General features: G+C 41.4%; 1 protein-coding gene across 1 annotated transcript in view; it reads right to left on the bottom strand.

Moving 5' to 3' along the window:
- Positions 1-21,552, bottom strand: part of LOC114246247 (uncharacterized) — a 60,571-nt gene that overhangs the window by 15,376 nt on the left and 23,643 nt on the right. Inside the window, exons 15-20 of the mRNA XM_089731350.1 lie at positions 8,098-8,301; positions 7,705-7,793; positions 4,118-4,261; positions 3,546-3,653; positions 1,382-1,582; positions 984-1,092 (exon numbers count right to left, since the gene is read on the bottom strand). Of these exons, the coding sequence (XP_089587476.1) occupies positions 984-1,092; positions 1,382-1,582; positions 3,546-3,653; positions 4,118-4,261; positions 7,705-7,793; positions 8,098-8,301 (855 nt within the window). The remainder of the gene's footprint in view (positions 1-983; positions 1,093-1,381; positions 1,583-3,545; positions 3,654-4,117; positions 4,262-7,704; positions 7,794-8,097; positions 8,302-21,552) is intronic.

The following is a 21,552-nucleotide window of genomic DNA, read 5'->3' as shown; positions in this document are numbered from 1 at the left end:
GAATGACAATGACAGACGTCAAACTTGACAGCTGTCAAATATTAAACATCACATCTCTAAAAACGATCGCAACTTCGGATCTCACGTGGTTTTGCTAGTGACCCTCTCTCCGGTAGCCGATATCGATTTGCGAGAGAACGAAGTTTACACGCATACTATTTCTATTGGGGCATACTATAGATCCGCTACTAGGTTTTTTTTTTAAATGACTGTCGTTTATTTTCATCATTAATTAATCTAATAATTCATCGTATACAAATAATAATATAATACTATATATTAATATACTTTAAAAACAAAAAGAAGCTCTTAAACAGCAAACCGAATTAATAATTAATTCAATTTTTATTTCTTTATCGAGATGTAGGACGAGCCAATAGGCGTTCAAAATACAATAGACATATCGCGTTTAAAAGTGACATTACTTTATCGTGCCGTTTATGTAGGGTAGAGGTACGGAGAACCTCTACCCTACATATGAGAGAAAACTTGAAAAAGTGTCCTACTTTCAGCACTAAATAACAATTCAAAATTCCTCCAAAATCGCGCTAGCATAGGCACAAGGTATGATATGAATTGAGCAGTTGTTAGCTGATTGAAGTATTCTGAGTTAGGAAATTTAATATATTTAATGACTAGAGTAGTTAGTAACAGTGTACAAGACCTCACATCTTTACGTAGTCCAAACTAATTTCGTCAATATAACCTAAAATTATTGTTGTGGTAAAAAGTGGTAAAAAAAGCTTTAAATAAAATACTCTAAGATTTTCTAGTACTTACAGTTATTTCGTCTTTTTTTATTTCTCTATCTTATTCTAATAACTTTCACCTCCTTTTTTTAAATTTACCCGGTTGCTACTGTAGCGCCACCCTTATTTAGCAGATTTTAACGGACACTTTTTTGCACACAGAGACGATTCTCCTCACCTCTACCCTCATAGTGCCGTTAAGCATCAGTTCTGTACCGCCTTCCGAGGCCTTACCTTCAAGCACTCCCGGCACCCGTGCTCAATATGCAAATGCTGCATCTCGATGTGCGTCCTGAGGTAGCTCTTCAGCATGAACCTGTCGCCGCAGTCGTGGCAGGTGAATCTAGAAGCGTGCTTTTTTAGTGGTGATTGGACGAGCTCACGAGCCACCTGGAGTCAAGCGGTTACCGGAGCCCATAGATAGGCATATTAGTAGTAGTATCCACCAGTATCCTTTAGGAATCCTCTGGATTCCAGCGTATTTCTGTACTAAAAAAGTTTTTGGTTTGTTTTTCGGAAGACAGCGTCGGTACGCTAATTCGAAAGGGCGGCACCTCACGATAATCCTCTTGACATTGCCATTACGAACCCAACGCAGTCTTTTAAGCTCTACAACTAAGTTTGCGACGAACCTCTTCTCGGTGTCCTGGTGCAAGTGCTTGGCGTGGTTGTGAAGGGTGTATTTAGAGTTGAACTCCTTCCCGCACTGCGCGCAGTAGTACTTGATGACATCATGAGTCGATGACGTGTGGTGCTTCAAGCCCCCCCGACTCTTATACTCATTCCCGCAGAGCTGACATTTGAACGTGCGATTTTTCTTGTCGTGAACCTTCCTAAAGTTACATTGGGTGCATTAACGAGTGAAAATCGAACGGAAATTCACTTTGGTAAATTACTGCAGCCTTGTTTGGATAGAAAGATTACTGAGAATCGGAAGGCCCTTCAGTTTCGCCGGGAAGGGCGGGGGGGAATGAACTAACAACTGCTCGAGTGCCTTCGTAGAAGATCTGACAACTCGAGGACAGCTATTGAAGTCGTCGTGGCCTAAAGGATAAAACGTCCGATGCATTCGTATGTAGCGATGCACCGGCAATAAAAAAAAGCTTCTTCACGAATGCATCTGCTAACGTATCGGAATCGCGACCCGCTGTGACTATCCAGCGAGAAACTCAATGGGCTAATGTTATGGGTTAAATTTCACGTCCAACTCTTGGACGAGTTCGACGAGTACTGTTATCTGGATCCTGTGCCTGGTCTTAGTTCTAGAGCTAGACCAGACGTCTAACAGTTTCGTTAATGGATCGGGTGGTGCAGACGTGTCTAGGCCAGAGCAGACGTCTAACAGTTTCGCTAATGGATCGAGTGGTAAAGACGTTTCTACGCTAGAGCAGAAGTCTTACAGTTTCGCTAATGGATCGGGTGGTAAAGACGTGTCTAGACCGTCGAAGATGACTGACTCCTACCTGTCAGCCGTGATTGAATTTAGCACCGGCCACGACGATAGGATTTTCATGACGCATCGTTAGATTCATTCGCGAAGTAATTGCCCTTGAGTTGTTAGGTCTCCTTCAGAGGCGCTTGGGCAGTTGTTAGCAATAGGAGTGGGTAATATCGGTTTTGCCGCGTATCGAATCGTATCTATATATGGAGGATCAATATCGGATATTGAATCTATATATTTTCTGAATCTATATATTGATGGATGCTAGTAGATTTTCTCGATTCATGATATTTGAGATTTGAAACGATACGCTGATATAATATCGTAGTAGATATAGATTTAAGTCAACGTTATACGGTTGGTTTTCTGATATCAATCTATAATATGATCTTAAAGTAATAAAAAGAACATGAAAATAAAAATATCAAAAAAACTTTCCTTCATGCTTTTACCAGGCTTAGGACTGGCTACATTATTTTCAGTTTTTAGTATTTTGTGTCTTAATTTAAAATTACAAAATATACCAAAAGAGTGTAGATTTCAAAAGTTTAATACAAACACAAGAAATAAACTCAATTATTTGGATTCAACTAAAAATAGAAAAATATGTACTTTAAAAATCAAACACAAAAAACTTTTAAGTATTTATAAACACTTGTCCAAAAATTCTAGTTCAAGGTCAAAGCGCGTGAAATTAAATTCAACGATGCAAAAGCAAATAGGCTATACTGCATTCAAGTTAGGGTCTAAAGTTGAAACTTCTTTCCTAAATTGTATCCTGCTGATACGCTAAGAATAATCTACAGACATATTGACTTAAATATAAGGTTTACAATTGTATGGATAATGCCTGTTTCTGTTTCATTCATCACATGATATCCCTATCGTGCGCTCACTCACTCTGGCCGATTCGATACGAACCAAACGAATATTGCTGATATTAACGAATCGGTACGATATGCCGATGCGCATCACATCGAGCAATATCGTGTATCGGCTGATATCGAAATATAGATTTCGATTCACGAATCGGTACGATATGGCGATGCGCATCACATCGAGCAATATCGTGTATCGGCTGATATCGATATATAGATTTGGTGCGGGGCGATATCGGATTCAACGATATTGCTGCGATATATAGATATTGAATCTATATACGATTTATATCACCCACTCCTAGTTAGCAAATCCCACCCCTCCTGGCTGAGCCTTGCTAGCCCGCCTGTCCTGGTGAAACTGGAAAGGCCTCCGGGCCACCAGTAATTTTTCAATCATAAAAAAATAATGACGCATCGCCTCATCTGAAGGATTCCATCGCTGACTATTAATAACGCTACTCCTGTAAAACTTACCTTATGTGCAATGTCAGAGTGTGATTGTTGGCGAATTGCTTGTAGCAGATCCCGCATTCTGGCTTGGGCTTGTGACTCGCCACGTGCTTGGTGTATGCGCTTTTTTTACTGAAGCAAACATTTAGCTTAAAAACCCGAAAACAAAAAAGATAAACGCTTAAAACGTTGCCGTGTAGGCCAACGGTGCCCTGCGCGGCGCACTGAAGCAATTATGTCGATTTATGTTACTAAGGCGCCGGAATATCTAGTAGACTATAGGAAAACGAATCCGAACGATACCGAGAATGAATCTATTTCTAAGAGACCTAAAATACTAAAGCATGTACATTAACAAACAAAAGAAGGTAAATTTAGGCAATCCAGACGCTTAATAACAGTAAATCGACATAATTACTTCAGTGCGCCGCGTAGGGCACCGGTGATCTACATGGTAGTTAAAGAGTTAAACATCTAAAGAGCAGACTTGCTCGGGATTCGAAGCCATAATCATCGGTGCAGCGTTCAGGGGCGCTATAAGCAGTATCGATTTAGTCCAGTATATTCACATCTTCAAACACCCCCTCCAGACTCACCTCGTTGTGAAGTAGCACTCGGTGTTGGCGCAGCAGTACTCCTTAGTCGGTATCGAGGTGCGATCCGACCCGTGTTCGGTGTTGTAGTGGACAACACAAGACTCCAAGCCCCGATAACGTTTCCCGCACACCACGCATATGTACCTGCCAGTTTGATAACGGCGTCACCTTTTCCAAATTTGATAACTATTTGGGGTAGGGGGAAATCTTACGGGTTCGCGTCACCGATATGCTAAAGTTGTGCAAGCATAGCGACCTGTGTATATGAAACTTATAACATTTTGTATACACTGGGTGTTAGGAGACCGCAAAATGTTCACGATTGACTTCCACGGTGAAGGAATAACATCGTGTAATAAAAATCAAAAACCGCAAAATTATAATTTGCGTAATTACTCGTGGTAGGACCTCTTGTGAGTCCGTGCGGGTAGGTACCATCGCCCCGCCTATTTCTGCCGTGAAGCAATAATGCGTTTCGGTTTGAAGGGCGGGGCAGCCGTTGTAACTATACTGAGATCTTAGAACTTATATCTCAAGGTGTGTGGTGCATTTACGCTGTAGATGTCTATGGGCTCCAGTAACCACTTAACACCAGGTGGGCTGTGAGCTCGTTCACACATCTAAGCAATAAAAAGAAACGAAGACAGACGATAGAACTAATGACACCTTTGATGATGGAGTTATTTAGACAAATGTTGTAAATAAGTATTTGTGAGATCGCGCGAGACTGCGCCGCGCCGAGCCCGGGCGGTCGTTGACCCGAGCATCAGCTGTTTTTGATTTTGTGTTTCATTGCTGGTTTTTTTTTAGTAAAGTGTCTAATGCATTTTTTTATGAATCCATCGTTTGATTTGACATGATGGAGCTTAAATAATGCTAATAAAACGTTTTAAAAATATGATATATTTTTTTAGTCAGGATCGTCCCATCATCAAAGGTTCTATTATTCAAAAATATTTTCACTTTCTACGTAAATGAAGTCGCGGGTAAAATTTAGCGTTATGCCAAAGTAACTATTTCACGCGGACAAAGTCGCGGACAAAAGCTAGTTAGAAAATAAACGGTATAACAATTTTCAAACGCTAATATAAATACGAAAATTGAAATTAAATTATAATAAATAACTATACTTGAGACCTTAGAACTTGTATCTCAAGGTGGATGGCGCATTTACGTTGTGGATGTCTATGGGCTCCAGTAACCACTTAACACCAGGTGGGCTGTGAGCTCGTCCACCCATCTAAGCAATAAAAAAAAAAGAAAAAAAATTTATTTATTTAGTACTCCCAGTCCCCCAGTAGTTGAAATTCAACCATAATTAATTTAAATTTTAAATTTGAACTTTATTATTGTTCTATTGTCAACCATACTTCTATAATCACAGGTTTCACCAAGGCTATACTATAGACAAATAATATTAATCTAGGTATTCTCAATTTGACCACAGACGTTTTTTTTAATTATTTATTAGAGCCACACACCTATTAGGTTAAGTCGGCCTAAGTGAGATCTACTACAACGCGAGGCCCACTACAACGCGAGACCTACTACAACGCAAGACCTACAACAACGCGAGGCCCACTACAACGCGAGACCTACTATAACGCGAGGCCCACTACAACGCGAGACCTACAACGCGAGACCCACTACAACGCGAGGCCCGCTACAACGCGAGACCTACTACAACGCAAGGCCCACTACAACGCAAGGCCCACTACAACGCGAGACCTACAACGTGAAACCTATTACAACGCGAGGCCTACTACAACGCGAAAAAGCGTCTAAGGCGCACAGCACACGGTCAGGTACGTACGATATGTTATACCGGAACCACACTGCGTTATGCGCTATTCTTTATGTGACTATGTCGTATTCGAAAATTTTTTTGTTATGCGCGCATACAAATAACATGCCATCCACACTTCGAACTTGTACGCTGAATTATGCCAAATAAGGCAAACATGTGTGTTGTTTGCGTGGAACGATGCGACGTGTTGAGAGAATTGCCGCAATTTATTATTTCCTAAATGCTTCTTACCAGTACTTGTTGTACAAGTACAAAGTTACTGATGCGCGCTGGGGGTTCGGGATAAATAAAAAATTCTACCGAATTACAAGTTAACGCTGTATTAGCACTTAGAACACGTAAAACACTTCACAACAACATTAAAATTCTCAATTCGCTTCTTCCGCTTCGCTTCAGATGATGCGTTCGCTGTTTCGCTTCGAGTAGTTCCGATTACTAACTGACTGCGTGCCATCTCTGCAACCTGCCGGTAGCACATCCCTAGAATTATCGAGAATATTCCACACATTTCTAGTATCGTGTTTCCCCTATCTGATAATAGATGGCGTTGAACTTCTCGAACGCTCTAGGTGCTACTAGATCCTTCGATATTCGTTCGACTATTCGGCGATAGATGGCGTTACACTTACCGGCGTAACATTACTAAAAGACCGCAAAGAAAACGCCGGTGGATGATTACAAGTCATAAGATACGTCGATACACGACCGCCGCAGGCGACCGAATGACTCGCCGAAGTGTGGGCAGTCGATGCACATATGCACCTTATTCGTGTCCTTTGAAGTGCGTCAAAAAACCGACAAATCGACGGATACGCGTATTTGCTATTCGTCTTGGATGGACGAGCTCGCAGACCACCTGGTCTTAAGTGGTTACTGGAGCCCATAGACATCTACAACGTAAATGCGCCGCCCACCTCGAGATATAAGTTCTAAGGTCTCAGTATAGTTACAACGGCTACCCCGCCCTTCGAACCGAAACGTATTACTGCTTCACGGCGGAAATAGGCGGGGTGGTGGTACCGACCCGCGCGGACTCCCAAGAGGTCCTACCACCAGTGAATTCGTGCTTATGTGTTATACGTACTGTTATGGGGTCCCCCTCCGAAGTCATTTAAAAAAAGAAATTGTATCGGATTAAAATAAAATTTATTGATATATAATTATATTACAAAGAAGGAGGGCAACCCTTAAACAACCGATCGACGTGAGAGCTGAGAATAGAATGCGTGAAACGCGGACTATTTGTGACTTAACTCATGAAACTGCTGACAAGGTGGTAGATAGGTACCCAAATGTGTCATCCACCTAGGGTTCAGTACACGGTTATAACACTACGAATAAAGCGAATATTGGCGAATATACTCTCCACACTTCGTCGTGTGGGCGTGAATAATCCGCGTAACGAATAGTGAATAACGCAGTGTGGTTCCGGCATTATACGCGTATACTAGGGATGATCGATATTAGAAAAACATCGATGTTTTAACAAGAGGTCCTCCCACCACTAAGCCTACACCCTATGCAAGTATTTTTTTTTTATTGCCTCTGTAGGCAGACGAGCGTACGGCCCACCTGACGGTGAGTGGTTACCGTCGCCCATGGACTTCAGCAATGCCAGGGGCAGAGCCAAGCCGCTGCCTACTGCTTAATACTCAAGTGCAAGTAAGCCGCGGTCTATTTATTTGCTGACCTAGTTCTCGTCCAGCCAATGCTCTCTAGCTATAAAACCGGCCACTGTACTTTTGTAAGGATACTCTAACACGCGCTACTTGGTCCTCACCTGGTATGATGGTTCTTCTGATGGTACAGGTACTCCGAGTGGCCTTTGAACACTTGAGTGCAGATCTGGCACAGGTAATGCCCGTTCGACTGAAATCATCATCATCATAGCCGGTTACGCTTGGCAGAACAGTCGTGGTCATGCGGAATTCTTGTTTATTATTTATTTATTTATTATTATTATTGTCAGTCAGTCATTCAGTCAGTCAAAATCTTATAGTTCATGAACTTGTATGTACCCGGTGTAACCGGCTGTATGGATTAAATTCCCTTTGCCTGTTGATATGATCGATAAAAAACAAAAAATTATATCTAATTGCATAGAAGAAAAATTAATGAACATTAAAGATATTATAATGATTTAAAAAATCTTATTCACTTGAAAAGTACTTACCCTATTGTGCCTCTCAAAGTGTTTCTTGTAAACGTTTTCATTATTCCAACCGATGACGCAATCGTCACACTTATATAACAAATTCATGTACGTTTCACTGGATCTCTTCTCGTCTCTCTCCCTATCCACAGCTTCCTTGGTCAGGACCATGATTTTGATTTTCTCAGTTAGCAGATTGTCCACCTCTCGCGTTGCGTTCGGTAACTGCAGGAGAAGAACAATTTATAAATACTTTGGTCCCATGGTAGTCGAAATTCGACTGTAATTAGTTGAAATGATGTTTGAAAATTATTATGGTTCTATTGTTAAAGACTCGTTAAACTTCTATAATCACAGTGTGCAGGACGAAATAGGGTTTTAAATAGTTTTATCAAACAAATAGAATTAATATAGTTCATAAGTAATTACGTAACATAAATGTATAATCTTAAGTTATTTTATAGTCAATATGTTAGTGTATCAGATCAGAGAATGTAAATAGACCAATAGGAACGATTTGTGGAGCGCTTTCACTACGGTAACATACAGATCAAGGGACCCCCGAAAGTGGCGCGTCGATAGCGCGTCGCGAGATGGGGTACTGAAATAAATATAAAAGGATGGCCATTTATAGGCAAAAACAGTTCCCAGTGAATCTTCGACAAAGAACCATCAGCAAGATAGAAACAGTTCTCAGCAGATCATCAAGACAGAAACAGTTCTCAGAAGCTCTCCGACAAAGAAACATCAGCAAGACAGAAACAGTTACCAGCAGTTCTCCAATAGTACAGTTATCAGAAAACCACCAGTGAATCAGCTACCAGTGAACCAGACAGTTACCTGTGAAACCTCGCTACAGAAGCCGAAACCCATCGAAAGAAACAGCCGTCTTCTACCAGCGCACAAACAGACAGCAAAAACCATTATTACACGACTCGGAAACAGCCATACAGACCGGGTCGTGTACATTTCATGGTCCATTCGGGCCGGATAGAGGACACATTTCATGGTCTATTCGAGCCGGATCGAAGAAAATTTCATTATTCTTTCGAGCTGCGGGTAAAGGATACATTTTGAAAAAAGGAAACTGGAACAATGCCAATAACGCGGTCAACAGGAAGAGGTCGGATCGAAACTAAACAATCGCCGCCCTCAGAAACCACAGCTACAACACAGAGCATGTGGACAGAAACAACCGCGAATACCGTCATGAGTCTGGTAGCCCCCACAACAGAATCATCGTGCGCAACAGCCAACACGGAAGCCACGACGAAACTCGCAGAGAAACCTGGGAACTCAAAAACAGAGGCCGTCAAACAGTATATAGTCAAACAGAATGACGTGCCAACAAAACAGCGCGCCGGTACAGTCAAAACTGACCGGTCGCGAAACAGAAAAGAACAGAAGATAGCCAAAGCTAGAGAAGAGCTCGCCCGCCTACAGGTGGAGTTAGCAGCCGCCCGATTGGCCACGCTCGAAGCTGGATCTGATGACGAAAACAACGAATCAGAATACAGTAAGTCAGAACTCGACGAAAGAGTGGGCACGTGGTTGGAAACCCAACCCACAAAAACGGAAAATCACGACCGACATAAGGAAACACCGGCGGGAGCCTGCGACAAACAAGACTTCTCAGATCTAACCGCAGCAATAACACTCGCCGTCAAAGCCGCCCGCGAACCAAGATACACAGAATTGCCATTATTTAATGGAAATCACCAAGACTGGCTATCCTTTCGTGCAGCCTATCACGAGACGATGAATTCATTTACAAAAACAGAAAATATAAACAGACTCAGAAGGAACCTGAAAGGAAGGGCAAAGGAAGCCGTTGACGGATTACTTATAACAAATGCTGATCCGTCCGACGTCATAAGAAGTCTAGAAGCGCGATTCGGAAGACCGGAAACGATAGCCATAACGGAGTTAGACACGCTACGAGCTCTGCCAAGACTAACAGAAACACCAAGAGACATTTGTATATTCTCCAGTAAGGTGACCAACGCCGTAGCTACGCTTCTTGCATTAAATTGCACACATTACTTATATAATCCGGAAACTACCAAAACAATGTTAGAAAAACTCACACCAACACTACGTTACCGATACTACGACTTCACCGCGATACAACCGAAGGAGGATCCGGATCTGATTAAATTTGAAAAATTCATGAAAAGAGAAGCCGAACTGTGCAGCCCTTATGCACAGCCTGAACAGGCAGGGCACTACTCGCAGCCCGCACAACATAACAGACGCACACAAAACGTGCACATAGTCAGTGAGAAGCCATCACGAGCTAAATGTCCGTTATGTAGCAACACCGAACACACCACAACAGACTGCTACATATTCAAGAAGGCAGACTCAAACACAAGATGGGACATCGCTAAGAATAAACACCTGTGTTTCCGATGTCTACAGTATAAGAATAAAACCCACAACTGTAAACCGAAGACGTGTGGCATCAATAATTGCAAATATACTCACAACAAGATGCTACACTTCGACAGAAAAATTGAAAAAACAGACAACAGTGACAACGAAACAACAGAGAACATTAATTCCGCTTGGACCGGAAAACAGAAACAGTCCTATTTGAAAATAATACCAGTCCAAGTACAAGTGTTCACCCTGTTTTTTCCAACTCCTAAAACCGTCACTAGAGAGCGCTGTAATACGCAAATCCGTTGTCATGATACCCTTGTCATAAGTGACACTGTATCCTAGATTATTGATTTTTTACTTTAATATACAAGTTTTTCTAATCCAAGTTTATTTTAATAATCATCCCTCGGAAAGTCGAACATGGTCCAATACGAGCCAGATAAGAAAACAACTAATGATAAACAACAATTTTAAGTGCAAAGAATGTTACAAACCGTAATTAACACAAAACTATTTCGTTGCTAAGTACTAGTGAATGTGAAGAATGGGCCCGGACAGTTATATTAAAAAACCGATATTCAAAATAAGATATTTAAGGCAAAGATTAATTTCAAAAAGTCACCTGCGTCTAGAATAACAAGGGAATATATCGAAACGAGATTGCAATTATTGGAACAACACTGGTTAGTTTGAAGAAAATCACCAGAATGTTATATTGGGATGCGAAAATAACGAATATAGCTATTAAACAAAAGGTACAATAACAAACGTTACATCGCGAACAGCATTCTGGCCAGGCTGGTGGGCCAAAGGGCTTTATCTTCAGAGTCATCCAACGGTGTTAAACAAATACTCGATACGACAAATGATTGCTTGCACGCTTTATCTAACCTTGGTATACCTGTATCGACATGGGACATCCTGATTATATATCTCATCACAATAAAATTGGATAATGAATCCCAGAAACAATGGGAACAAAAACTAAGCGAACAGGCTGATCGATTGCCTACACTAAGCGAGTTCCAATCATTCCTGGAATCAAGATATCGAGCACTCGAGTTTTTAGAACCAAACCAAAGAAGAGAGTTTAGAGGCAAAGATGCAGCGGATAAACCGAAGGTGTTCAGCGTGACGACGTCTGTATCCTGTCCATTCTGTTCGGGACATCACTTGCTTTATCAATGCAAGAAATTTGTACAAGAAGCCATCGGGAATCGCCGGGACTTCATCCAGAAGAGAAAACTGTGTTTCAATTGCTTCGGAGCTAACCATTCGGTAACACAGTGCAAACGACGCACGGCTTGTCGGTGCTGTGGCCAACGTCATCACTCGCTGCTGCACCAGGAAGGCGGCACTCACAATCCGACCCTGGCGGGTCCTAGTCAGCCCACTAATCAACAGCGGGAGCCAGCACAAGAACCGCAGGCAGCGGATCATGTGGAGCGTGTTGTCAGCCATTTTTCTAACAGTGAAATGAGATCAAGTAGTCAAGTAATGTTAGCTAGCGCATTAGTTTATGTATCCAACAAGGGTATGTATCACACACTTAGGGCATTGTTGGATCAGGGCTCTCAAGCCTCGTTTATTAGTGAACACGCAGTTCAACTTTTGCAGCTTTGAAGGTTGCCAGTTCTAAGTACCATATCTGGTTTAGGAGGAGAAAAATCTAGTATTTCAGTAAAACATATGGTTCAATTTAAAGTACAGTCCACATATAACTCTTTTAGCTATCCCGTTCAAGCCTATGTTTTAAACTGCCTAACATCCACTCTTCCTTCACAGAAAATTCAATTACAGGATTGGCCGGAATTGTTGCAATTGCAGATGGCTGATCCAGGATATGGTACACCAAGCAATATAGATCTTCTACTGGGCGCTGATGTGTATGGTCAGGTTTTGTCAGAAGGCATATTGAGAAATCCACCTGGAACCTTGACAGCTCAAAATACACAGCTGGGATGGATCCTGTCGGGACGAGTTTAAGTTAGTGGGGATACTCCTTACATTATTAGCGCACATACCCATGACAACTCAATCAATGATTTGCTGCGTCAGTTCTGGGAGATTGAAACTGACTAGCATCATCCACTTTTATCCAAGGAAGAAGAATCCTGTGAAAGATACTTTGAATCCACTACAACTAGGGACAGTTTGGGTCGTTATGTTGTAGATCTTCCTTTTCGCGACAACAATCCACTTGCTCAAGAAGAAACTTGAAAATAATCCATTCTTGAAGCAAGAATAATCCAAGGTAATAAATGTAGCCACCTGGCTATGAATCATATAGAAGTAATTAATGACAAACAAGAAGCTGCTAAGCCAGGATGCGTTTATCTACCTCATCATGCAGTTGGTTGTTCGCGAGGACAAAAGTACAACGAAGGTCGGAGTTGTTTTCGACGCTTCGTGTAAGGGTACCAGCGGCAAGTCATTGAACAATGATTTATTGGTAGGTCCAAGGCTTCAACCAGAGTTACGACACATAATTATGAAATGGCGTACTTATCCTATATGTTTCGCAGCGGACATAGTTAAGATGTATCGAATGGTCAAGGTCGTACCAGAGCATACTGACTTCCAGATAATGTCACAAGGGTACTATCAAATGTAAGAAATCTAAAATTGTAAGACCAGTCTCCAAACTTTGCATTTTGCCTATCGCTTTTAAACATTACTTACCTGAATAACTGTAGATATTTCATGCAATGTATGTAACTTAAATGTATCTTTGGATGCATCAGCTATTAAGTATTTTGTTATTGTTTAGTTGTAAGTAAGTACGAACTGTTTAAAAGCAACCCTTGACTGAACTTTGTCGTTATTATGGTTTCTTTAATGTGTAAGTTTATATTTAGTTCATGTTGAGCAGTTCTTTATTGATTACTATTAGGTTAAGATGTTACGGTTTCATGGAGATGTTAATTGTACATGTAAAATTTAATGGCCTCATTGTTGGCTATGAACTTTTGTAGTTCATGGTGGGCGGAATGTTCACCCTGTTTTTTCCAACTCCTAAAACCGTCACTAGAGAGCGCTGTAATACGCAAATCCGTTGTCATGATACCCTTGTCATAAGTGACACTGTATCCTAGATTATTGATTTTTTACTTTAATATACAAGTTTTTCTAATCCAAGTTTATTTTAATAATCATCCCTCGGAAAGTCGAACAACAAGGACCGATAGGCACGGTTGATACATACGCGCTGCTTGACGATGGATCAACGGTGACACTCATAGACGAAATCATTTGCAAGAAGACTGGAATAACAGGACCAATCGATCCGTTACACATACAGGCGATTAACAACATAAAATCAACGGAAACAAGGTCAAGAAGAGTCAACCTCACGCTCAGAGGCCTCAACAGTCGAAAAGAAATAATACAAGCGAGAACAGTTAACGACCTACAAGTAACAGCACAAAAAATACCAAAGGAACAGATAGATGAGTATTCGCACCTACGAGACATCAGTGACATCATCACGTACGAGAACGCGAAACCTGGAATCCTGATTGGCCAAGACAACTGACACATGTTACTAACTTCAAAAGTTAGACGAGGCAACAGGAATCAGCCAATAGCGTCACTGACACCTCTAGGCTGGGTACTGCATGGAGGTCGCACTCGTACCCTAGGCCACCACATAAACTACATAAATCATGCTAGCGAAACCCAGGAAGATGATAAAATAGGAAATCTGGTAAAACAGTATTTCGCTATGGATGCGCTATGCATCACACCAAGAAAACCAAAAACAGACCCAGAGGAACAGGCGCTTCGCATCCTCAATACAGTCCACACAACAGATGGAAGATACGAAACTGCTCTGCTCTGGAAAACAGATAATGTCAGTCTACCAGACAACTACAATAACTCGTTAAAGCGACTGATAAATATAGAAAACAAACTCGATCGTAATCCGGAACTGAAACAGAAATACACAGAACAGATGGAAGCACTCGTCGCGAAACGCTACGCCGAGCTCGCTCCGAAAACAAAAACAGAGAACAGAACGTGGTATCTACCTCACTTCGCCGTCGTGAACCCTCTGAAGCCGGAAAAACTCCGAGTTGTCCACGACGCCGCCGCCAGAACAAGAGGGGTAGCTTTAAATGATATGCTGCTTAAGGCACCGGACCTACTCCAATCACTACCAGGAGTGATAATGCGATTCAGACAGCATAATATAACAGTAATAGCAGACATCAAAGAGATGTTCATATAAGTAAAATTGAGACCTGAAGACAGAGACGCGCTCCGTTATCTCTGGCGCAAAGATCAGCGAGATGACAAGCCCCCAGAAGAAAACAGAATGACCTCGTTGATCTTCGGGGCGTCAAGTTCTCCTTTCACAGCAATATATGTAAATAACTTGACCGCCCAGAAACAAGAAGCCACGCACCCGGAGGCGGCAGTCGCAGTACAGAACAGACACTACGAAGACGACTTCTTAGACAGTTTTAAAGGTTTAAAAGTTGCAGTGCACATAACTACAGACTTTCGTCGAAAACACGAAAGAAAGCCGACCTCGAAGACCTTCTGGACCGACAGTAAGATAGTGTTGAGATGGACAAGAACGGGATCACGCTCGTACAAACCGTACGTTACCCAACGCCTGACAGCTATAGAGGACAGTTCAACAATAAACGGGAGGCGATGGTTTCCCACGAAGCACAACTTAGCCGACGACGTGACCCGAAACGTCCCAATGCCATACCAAAATGAACATAGATGGTTCAGAGGGACAGAATTTCTACGCCAACGAGAGGACTCCTGGCCGACGGAATCGGCGTCAGAAACTACAGAACCGACGGGTGAAGTAAATATAGCAGCTGCAGCACCGGCGGGAGCCTCATGGCCGAGGCGTCGCCATGAAAAGTGGAAGTGCCAGTCACGAAATACACACATGCGAGGGAAAAGTGATAACGACATATCCAGGTCCCGACAACGTGGGGCGCACCGTAGACATCAGAACCAAGGGTGGAGTTCTACGGAGACCAGTACGAAAACTACTGATCCTGCCCATCGAAGAAGACCATCCTGCACCGAGAAATAATGCGACGGACTCGCACGGCGGGAGTAATGTGCAGGACGAAATAGGGTTTTAAATAGTTTTATCAAACAAATAGAATTAATATAGTTCATAAGTAATTACGTAACATAAATGTATAATCTTAAGTTATTTTATAGTCAATATGTTAGTGTATCAGATCAGAGAATGTAAATAGACCAATAGGAACGATTTGTGGAGCGCTTTCACTACGGTAACATACAGATCAAGGGACCCCCGAAAGTGGCGCGTCGATAGCGCGTCGCGAGATGGGGTACTGAAATAAATATAAAAGGATGGCCATTTATAGGCAAAAACAGTTCCCAGTGAATCTTCGACAAAGAACCATCAGCAAGATAGAAACAGTTCTCAGCAGATCATCAAGACAGAAACAGTTCTCAGAAGCTCTCCGACAAAGAAACATCAGCAAGACAGAAACAGTTACCAGCAGTTCTCCAATAGTACAGTTATCAGAAAACCACCAGTGAATCAGCTACCAGTGAACCAGACAGTTACCTGTGAAACCTCGCTACAGAAGCCGAAACCCATCGAAAGAAACAGCCGTCTTCTACCAGCGCACAAACAGACAGCAGAAAATATTATTACACGACTCGGAAACAGCCATACAGACCGGGTCGTGTTCACACAGTTTTCGCCAAGACTGCCCTATACACAAATAATATTAATCTATTCTCAAATTGACCACAGACTAACAATAAATTAAAGAGTATAACTTAGGTATATAAGTCGGCGCGTGTTTTTATAAACCATTAGTTCATGACTAATAAAGATGGGACGACAAACAACACGTGCAAGCATTCATCGAAAACAACACGTGCAAGATAAGAGTCGTAAACAACATCGTCCCACCACGATACCTTGCTATAAAAACGCTCCGTTGTTGTCTCTCGAACTTACGTCATTACGGATCCTCCTGATCCATTAACGGTGCTTTTAGGCACCACAAGCACCGGTCACCGTCCTCGTCGAACCCGTCGCTTGCGACGAAGGGCTCGAAGAGTGAACTAACCCATAGACACAGCCCACTGAGTTTCTCGCCGGATCTTCTCAGTGGGTCGCGTTTCCGATCCGGTGGTAGATTCTGCGAAGCACTGCTCTTGCTAGGGTCAGTGTTAGCAATTCTCCGGTTGAGCCCCGCGAGCTCACCTACAAACGTTAGGGTGAAGCTGAAATAGCCTCTCAAGGCTATCAGCATAGGTAGGAAAAAAAAAAAACTCTCGAGATCAGAAGCGAGCGAGTCGCCGTATCAGACAGAACGCTCCTGCGTAATATACGCTCTGAGTTAACATTTCTGGTTTTATTGACTTACGAAGACCGCCCGCTTACCATGACGCTACCCGAAAGTGGAAATACTCCAACATATATATGTTACGGTAAGTGTACACTCTTGGGAAAGGTACACTTTTACTGATAAATGTGCACATTTGCCAAAAAGTTAGGTATATGTGAAAGGAATATAATTGGAGTTTACTCCTTTAGAATCGATTTACATATATAGGCCCGGGGTATGAAAATTATGGGGACCAAAATCGTACTAGCATGTCACACGAAATGCGTTATGCGCATTTCGTGTGACATGCTAGTACATGCGCCGGCAGTCCGCCACAAAGCCTCGTACTGATCGCGCGTTTCTCTCATTATTGTATTTTCATATATTTGTTAGTCGTTTGTTTTGTGTCTCGTTAATTTGTTAATAATCTGTAGTGTATCGTGTTGTCGTAATATAGAACTATTTCTCGTATTGTTTCGTTTAATTTTTTATATCCAGTAAACTCCAGTCGTGCGTCGGAGCGGACACACACACTTTTTTTTATATTATGACGTACATTTCCCGGCAAATGTGTACTCTTGCCTTTACGTTTTGGTAAATGTATACTCTTACCTTCATGTTTTAAGAAAAGTTGGAATACAAATAAATTAATAATGTTTTTGCAGTAAAAAATATATTTATTTAAATAAACATAATACAAAAGGCTTTAATGACGAAAATTATTTTAATTAAAAAAAAAGTGTGTGTGTCCGCTCCGACGCACGACTGGAGTTTACTGGATATAATATAAAAAATTAAACGAAACAATACGAGAAAAAAAAAAAGTGTGTGTGTCCGCTCCGACGCACGACTGGAGTTTACTGGATATAAAAAATTAAACGAAACAATACGAGAAATAGTTCTATATTACGACAACACGATACACAACAGATTATTAACAAATTAACGAGACACAAAACAAACGACTAACAAATATATGAAAATACAATAATGAGAGAAACGCGCGATCAGTACGAGGCTTTGTGGCGGACTGCCGGCGCAGCAGCCCGGCGTCACCTGCGATAACGCGGCCGCGCGTTGGCTCCTGATTGGCGCGCGCACGCATCACGCAATCAGGAGCCAATCAGGCGCATAAAGCATTTCGTGTGACATGCTAGGCGCATAACGCATTTCGTGTGACATGCTAGTACGATTTTGGTCCCCATAATTTTCATACCCCGGGCCTATATATGTAAATCGATTCTAAAGGAGTAAACTCCAAAAATAGTTCTATATTACGACAACACGATACACTACAGATTATTAACAAATTAACGAGACACAAAACAAACGACTAACAAATATATGAAAATACAATAATGAGAGAAACGCGCGATCAGTACGAGGCTTTGTGGCGGACTGCCGGCGCAGCAGCCCGGCGCGCATTTCGTGTGACATGCGCATAACGCATTTCGTGTGACATGCTAGTACGATTTTGGTCCCCATAATTTTCATACCCCGGGCCTATATATGTAAATCGATTCTAAAGGAGTAAACTCCAAAAATGTTAATGACAAACAAAACATACTTATCTTTGCATATTATATATAATAAATTGTAGGTTAGGTTAAGTTAGGTTGTAGTGGTCCGTATGCGCATGCGCACCACATCACTAGCACTTGCGATTTCGCATTTTGTATGCCATGCCGTAACATATATACTATACCGTCCATTAGGGTAACTTAAGCTTTCCGTTTAACATTAGCCCATTTACTCACTTTTTACATATTTATTTTTAATTTCCAAACGGGATACATGTTTCCATATAGTCCAAGATCCCAGGGCCCCCAGACGTCACGTATTTTCTGACGAACGAAATGTGGCCGATTGCGTAGTGTTAGTATGTACTAAGGTAGCATGCCTACCTGTTACCATGCTTAGACGGCCAATTTTCAGGTATCAGGTACTCAAGGTATATAAAATCATGACCTACTTCACGTATTTTCTGAAAGCTGATTTTTACGTATATTTTAGGCAATATCCTTAAAAAGAAGTCGCCAATACTCCCAGACACTTTCCGTCGGCCGAATTGCTTTGCAAACGCTTTAAAGGGCCAATCATCCACGCGCATGAGACTGAGTGAGACATGTATTAGTATATATTGACTTCTCTGTCTCTCTATCTCTCTCTTACAGTTGACTCATATCAATTAATTATTAATATTAAAAGAAAATCAGTTAAAACTCAATAATCAGGTAAATACTTAGTCTGGCCATAAATACTGTTACAATTAAAATTAAAAAAAAATCTATTGCAAATAACATTTATTACTTTTACAGTGTGTTAGTTTAATACATAAATATAAAACAATTTAAAGTATAAAAAGCTTATTCGAAGTGGTCTCCATTGGCTGCAATACAGTCCTTTAAACGTTGAGGCCAGTTATCGATAGAAGCACGCACTCTTTCCATGGGAAAATTTTTCACTGCCAATCGTACGGATTGTTTTAGGGACTCCAAATTATCATGGCGTTTAGAGCAAGCCGTACTCTTTAAAACTGACCATAAATCATAATCCAGCGGATTAAGATCGGGACTAGACGACGGCCAGTCTTCAGCTCTGATGAAGTCCGAAATGTTCGTTTCCAACTAAGACTGCGTAGACCGAGCTTTATGACCTGGCGCCGAGTCTTGCTGGAAGGACCATTCTTGATTATTGAACATGGTGTTGTTAAGGGGCTTCACTACCTTCTCAAGAATGGTATCTTGATACACTTGTGCCGATGTTTTGATACCTTTTTCACAAAAGTATGGCTCAGTCACTCCTTCATAGCTAATACCCCACCAAACCATCACTGAAGTCGGATAGTGCCCACGTTGCACTCTGTCGACTAATTGGGAAGCTTCCTTAGAGCTTTGAGCATAAATACGGTCATTTTGTTTGTTAAAATGTTGCTCAATTGTAAAAACTTTCTCATCCGTAAACAAAAATTTTCTAAGACCTCCCTTTGCGTACCGTTTCAGTAGTTGTTTCGATTTTACCACCCTATTCTCTTTTAAATTATCAGTTAAGAAATGACCAGTACGTCTCTTATAGGCTGCAAGTCCTAAGTCATCTTTTAAAATACGCGACATGGTTCTAGGTACTATCTTCATCTCCCGAGATAAAATCTTTTGCTTTCGGACAGGATTTCTTCGAATTCTTTCCCTAACTGCTTTGACCACCTTTTTCGTACGAACGTGGACGGCCAGATCTTTTTCTGTCACAAACAGAGAAGGTCTCATTGCACCTATTAATAGCCCGGTACACAAACATTTTACTAATACCATGCATATGGAGAGTTTTAAAAATTGCATTTGGCTCCATACCTACTTTGTGTAATGCAATCACAGCGATTCGGTTCTCTTTATCACCCCACTCCATTTTAATATCGCAAAATATTTTACAATGTATCGGCGCCAAAATGAGAAAACTCAATGAGCAATCATATAAAAATGACATATTCCAAATTCAAATGTAATATTTTGTTTATTTTTAATTGTAACAGTATTTATGGCGACTAAGTAATTAATCAAATTATATATGGGAATTGGTTAGGTCGCCATCTTATGACAGCTGACAGACCAAAAAAATAAACTTTAAATTTGGGGTTGTCAGTAAAATTCAATACATGTGTGTTTGAAAAGGACCTTTATTTATAGAAACTTATTTATCTTCTATTTATTATTACATATTATAAAAAAACCAACAAAGTTATAATCCTGCGGTAGAATTCAAATAATTACAGTGGTTAATCAACCCATTCCATATAGAGAAATCGGTCTTCGATTTGGTAAGAATCACTTGTTTTAGTAATTTTATCATTGTTTACGTAGCTAACTATGCGTCTTTGATGGGATGTTAAGACTTCGGGTTTGGCAGACCAATTCCGTCCTGTATATCCTGTTCTTCTGCATCACAGATATTTTGAACATTTGATCATCTACCTTAATGATTCGGCCTGGGAAGACATTTTTCATACTGAAATATTTTTCTATTTATTGCTTTGATGGTTGGACGAGCTCACAGCCCACCTGGTGTTAAGTGGTTACTGGAGCCCATAGACATCTACGACGTAAATGCGCCACCCACCTTGAGATATAAGTTCTAAGGTCTCAGTATAGTTACAACGGCTGCCCCACCCTTCAAACCGAACGCATTACTGCTTCGCGGCAGAAATAAGCGGGGTGGTGGTACCTACCCGCACGGACTCACAAGAGGTCCTACCACCAGTAATTACGCAAATTAAAATTTGCGGGTTTCATTTTTATAGCACGATGTTATTCCTTTACCGTGGAAGTCAATCGAGAACATTTGTTGAGTACCTATTTCATTAGAAAAATTGGTACCCGCCTGGGATTCGAACACCGGTGCGTCGCTCAACACGAATGCACCGGACGTCTTATCCTTTAGGCCACGACGACTTGAAACAATACACAATACCGGCCACAGTTTTGTCCTTTCCTTTTTTTGTTTTTTATATCATCTATTTTCGTCAAAGTCCCTTCGTGCTCTTCATAGTCTACTGTAATATCCTCTCTGTAAGTTTAAGAAGTACGAAAGACGGTAGCTTCAATATTAAATGAGAATTCAGCGGTGGGTGATGGAACATGATTGGTAGGTGGGTCGACTGTGTATGTCGATTTTATATTCGAAGGACCAGGAATAGGTGATAAAGAACGAATAGTAGGCAAAAAGAACTGCCGATGCCAGTCCCAAACCTGGA

Source organism: Bombyx mandarina, chromosome 11 (genome assembly GCF_030267445.1).
Source record: "Bombyx mandarina strain Sakado chromosome 11, ASM3026744v2".
NCBI classification, from domain to species: domain Eukaryota; kingdom Metazoa; phylum Arthropoda; class Insecta; order Lepidoptera; family Bombycidae; genus Bombyx; species Bombyx mandarina.
This window is presented reverse-complemented; position numbering and strand designations above follow the sequence as displayed.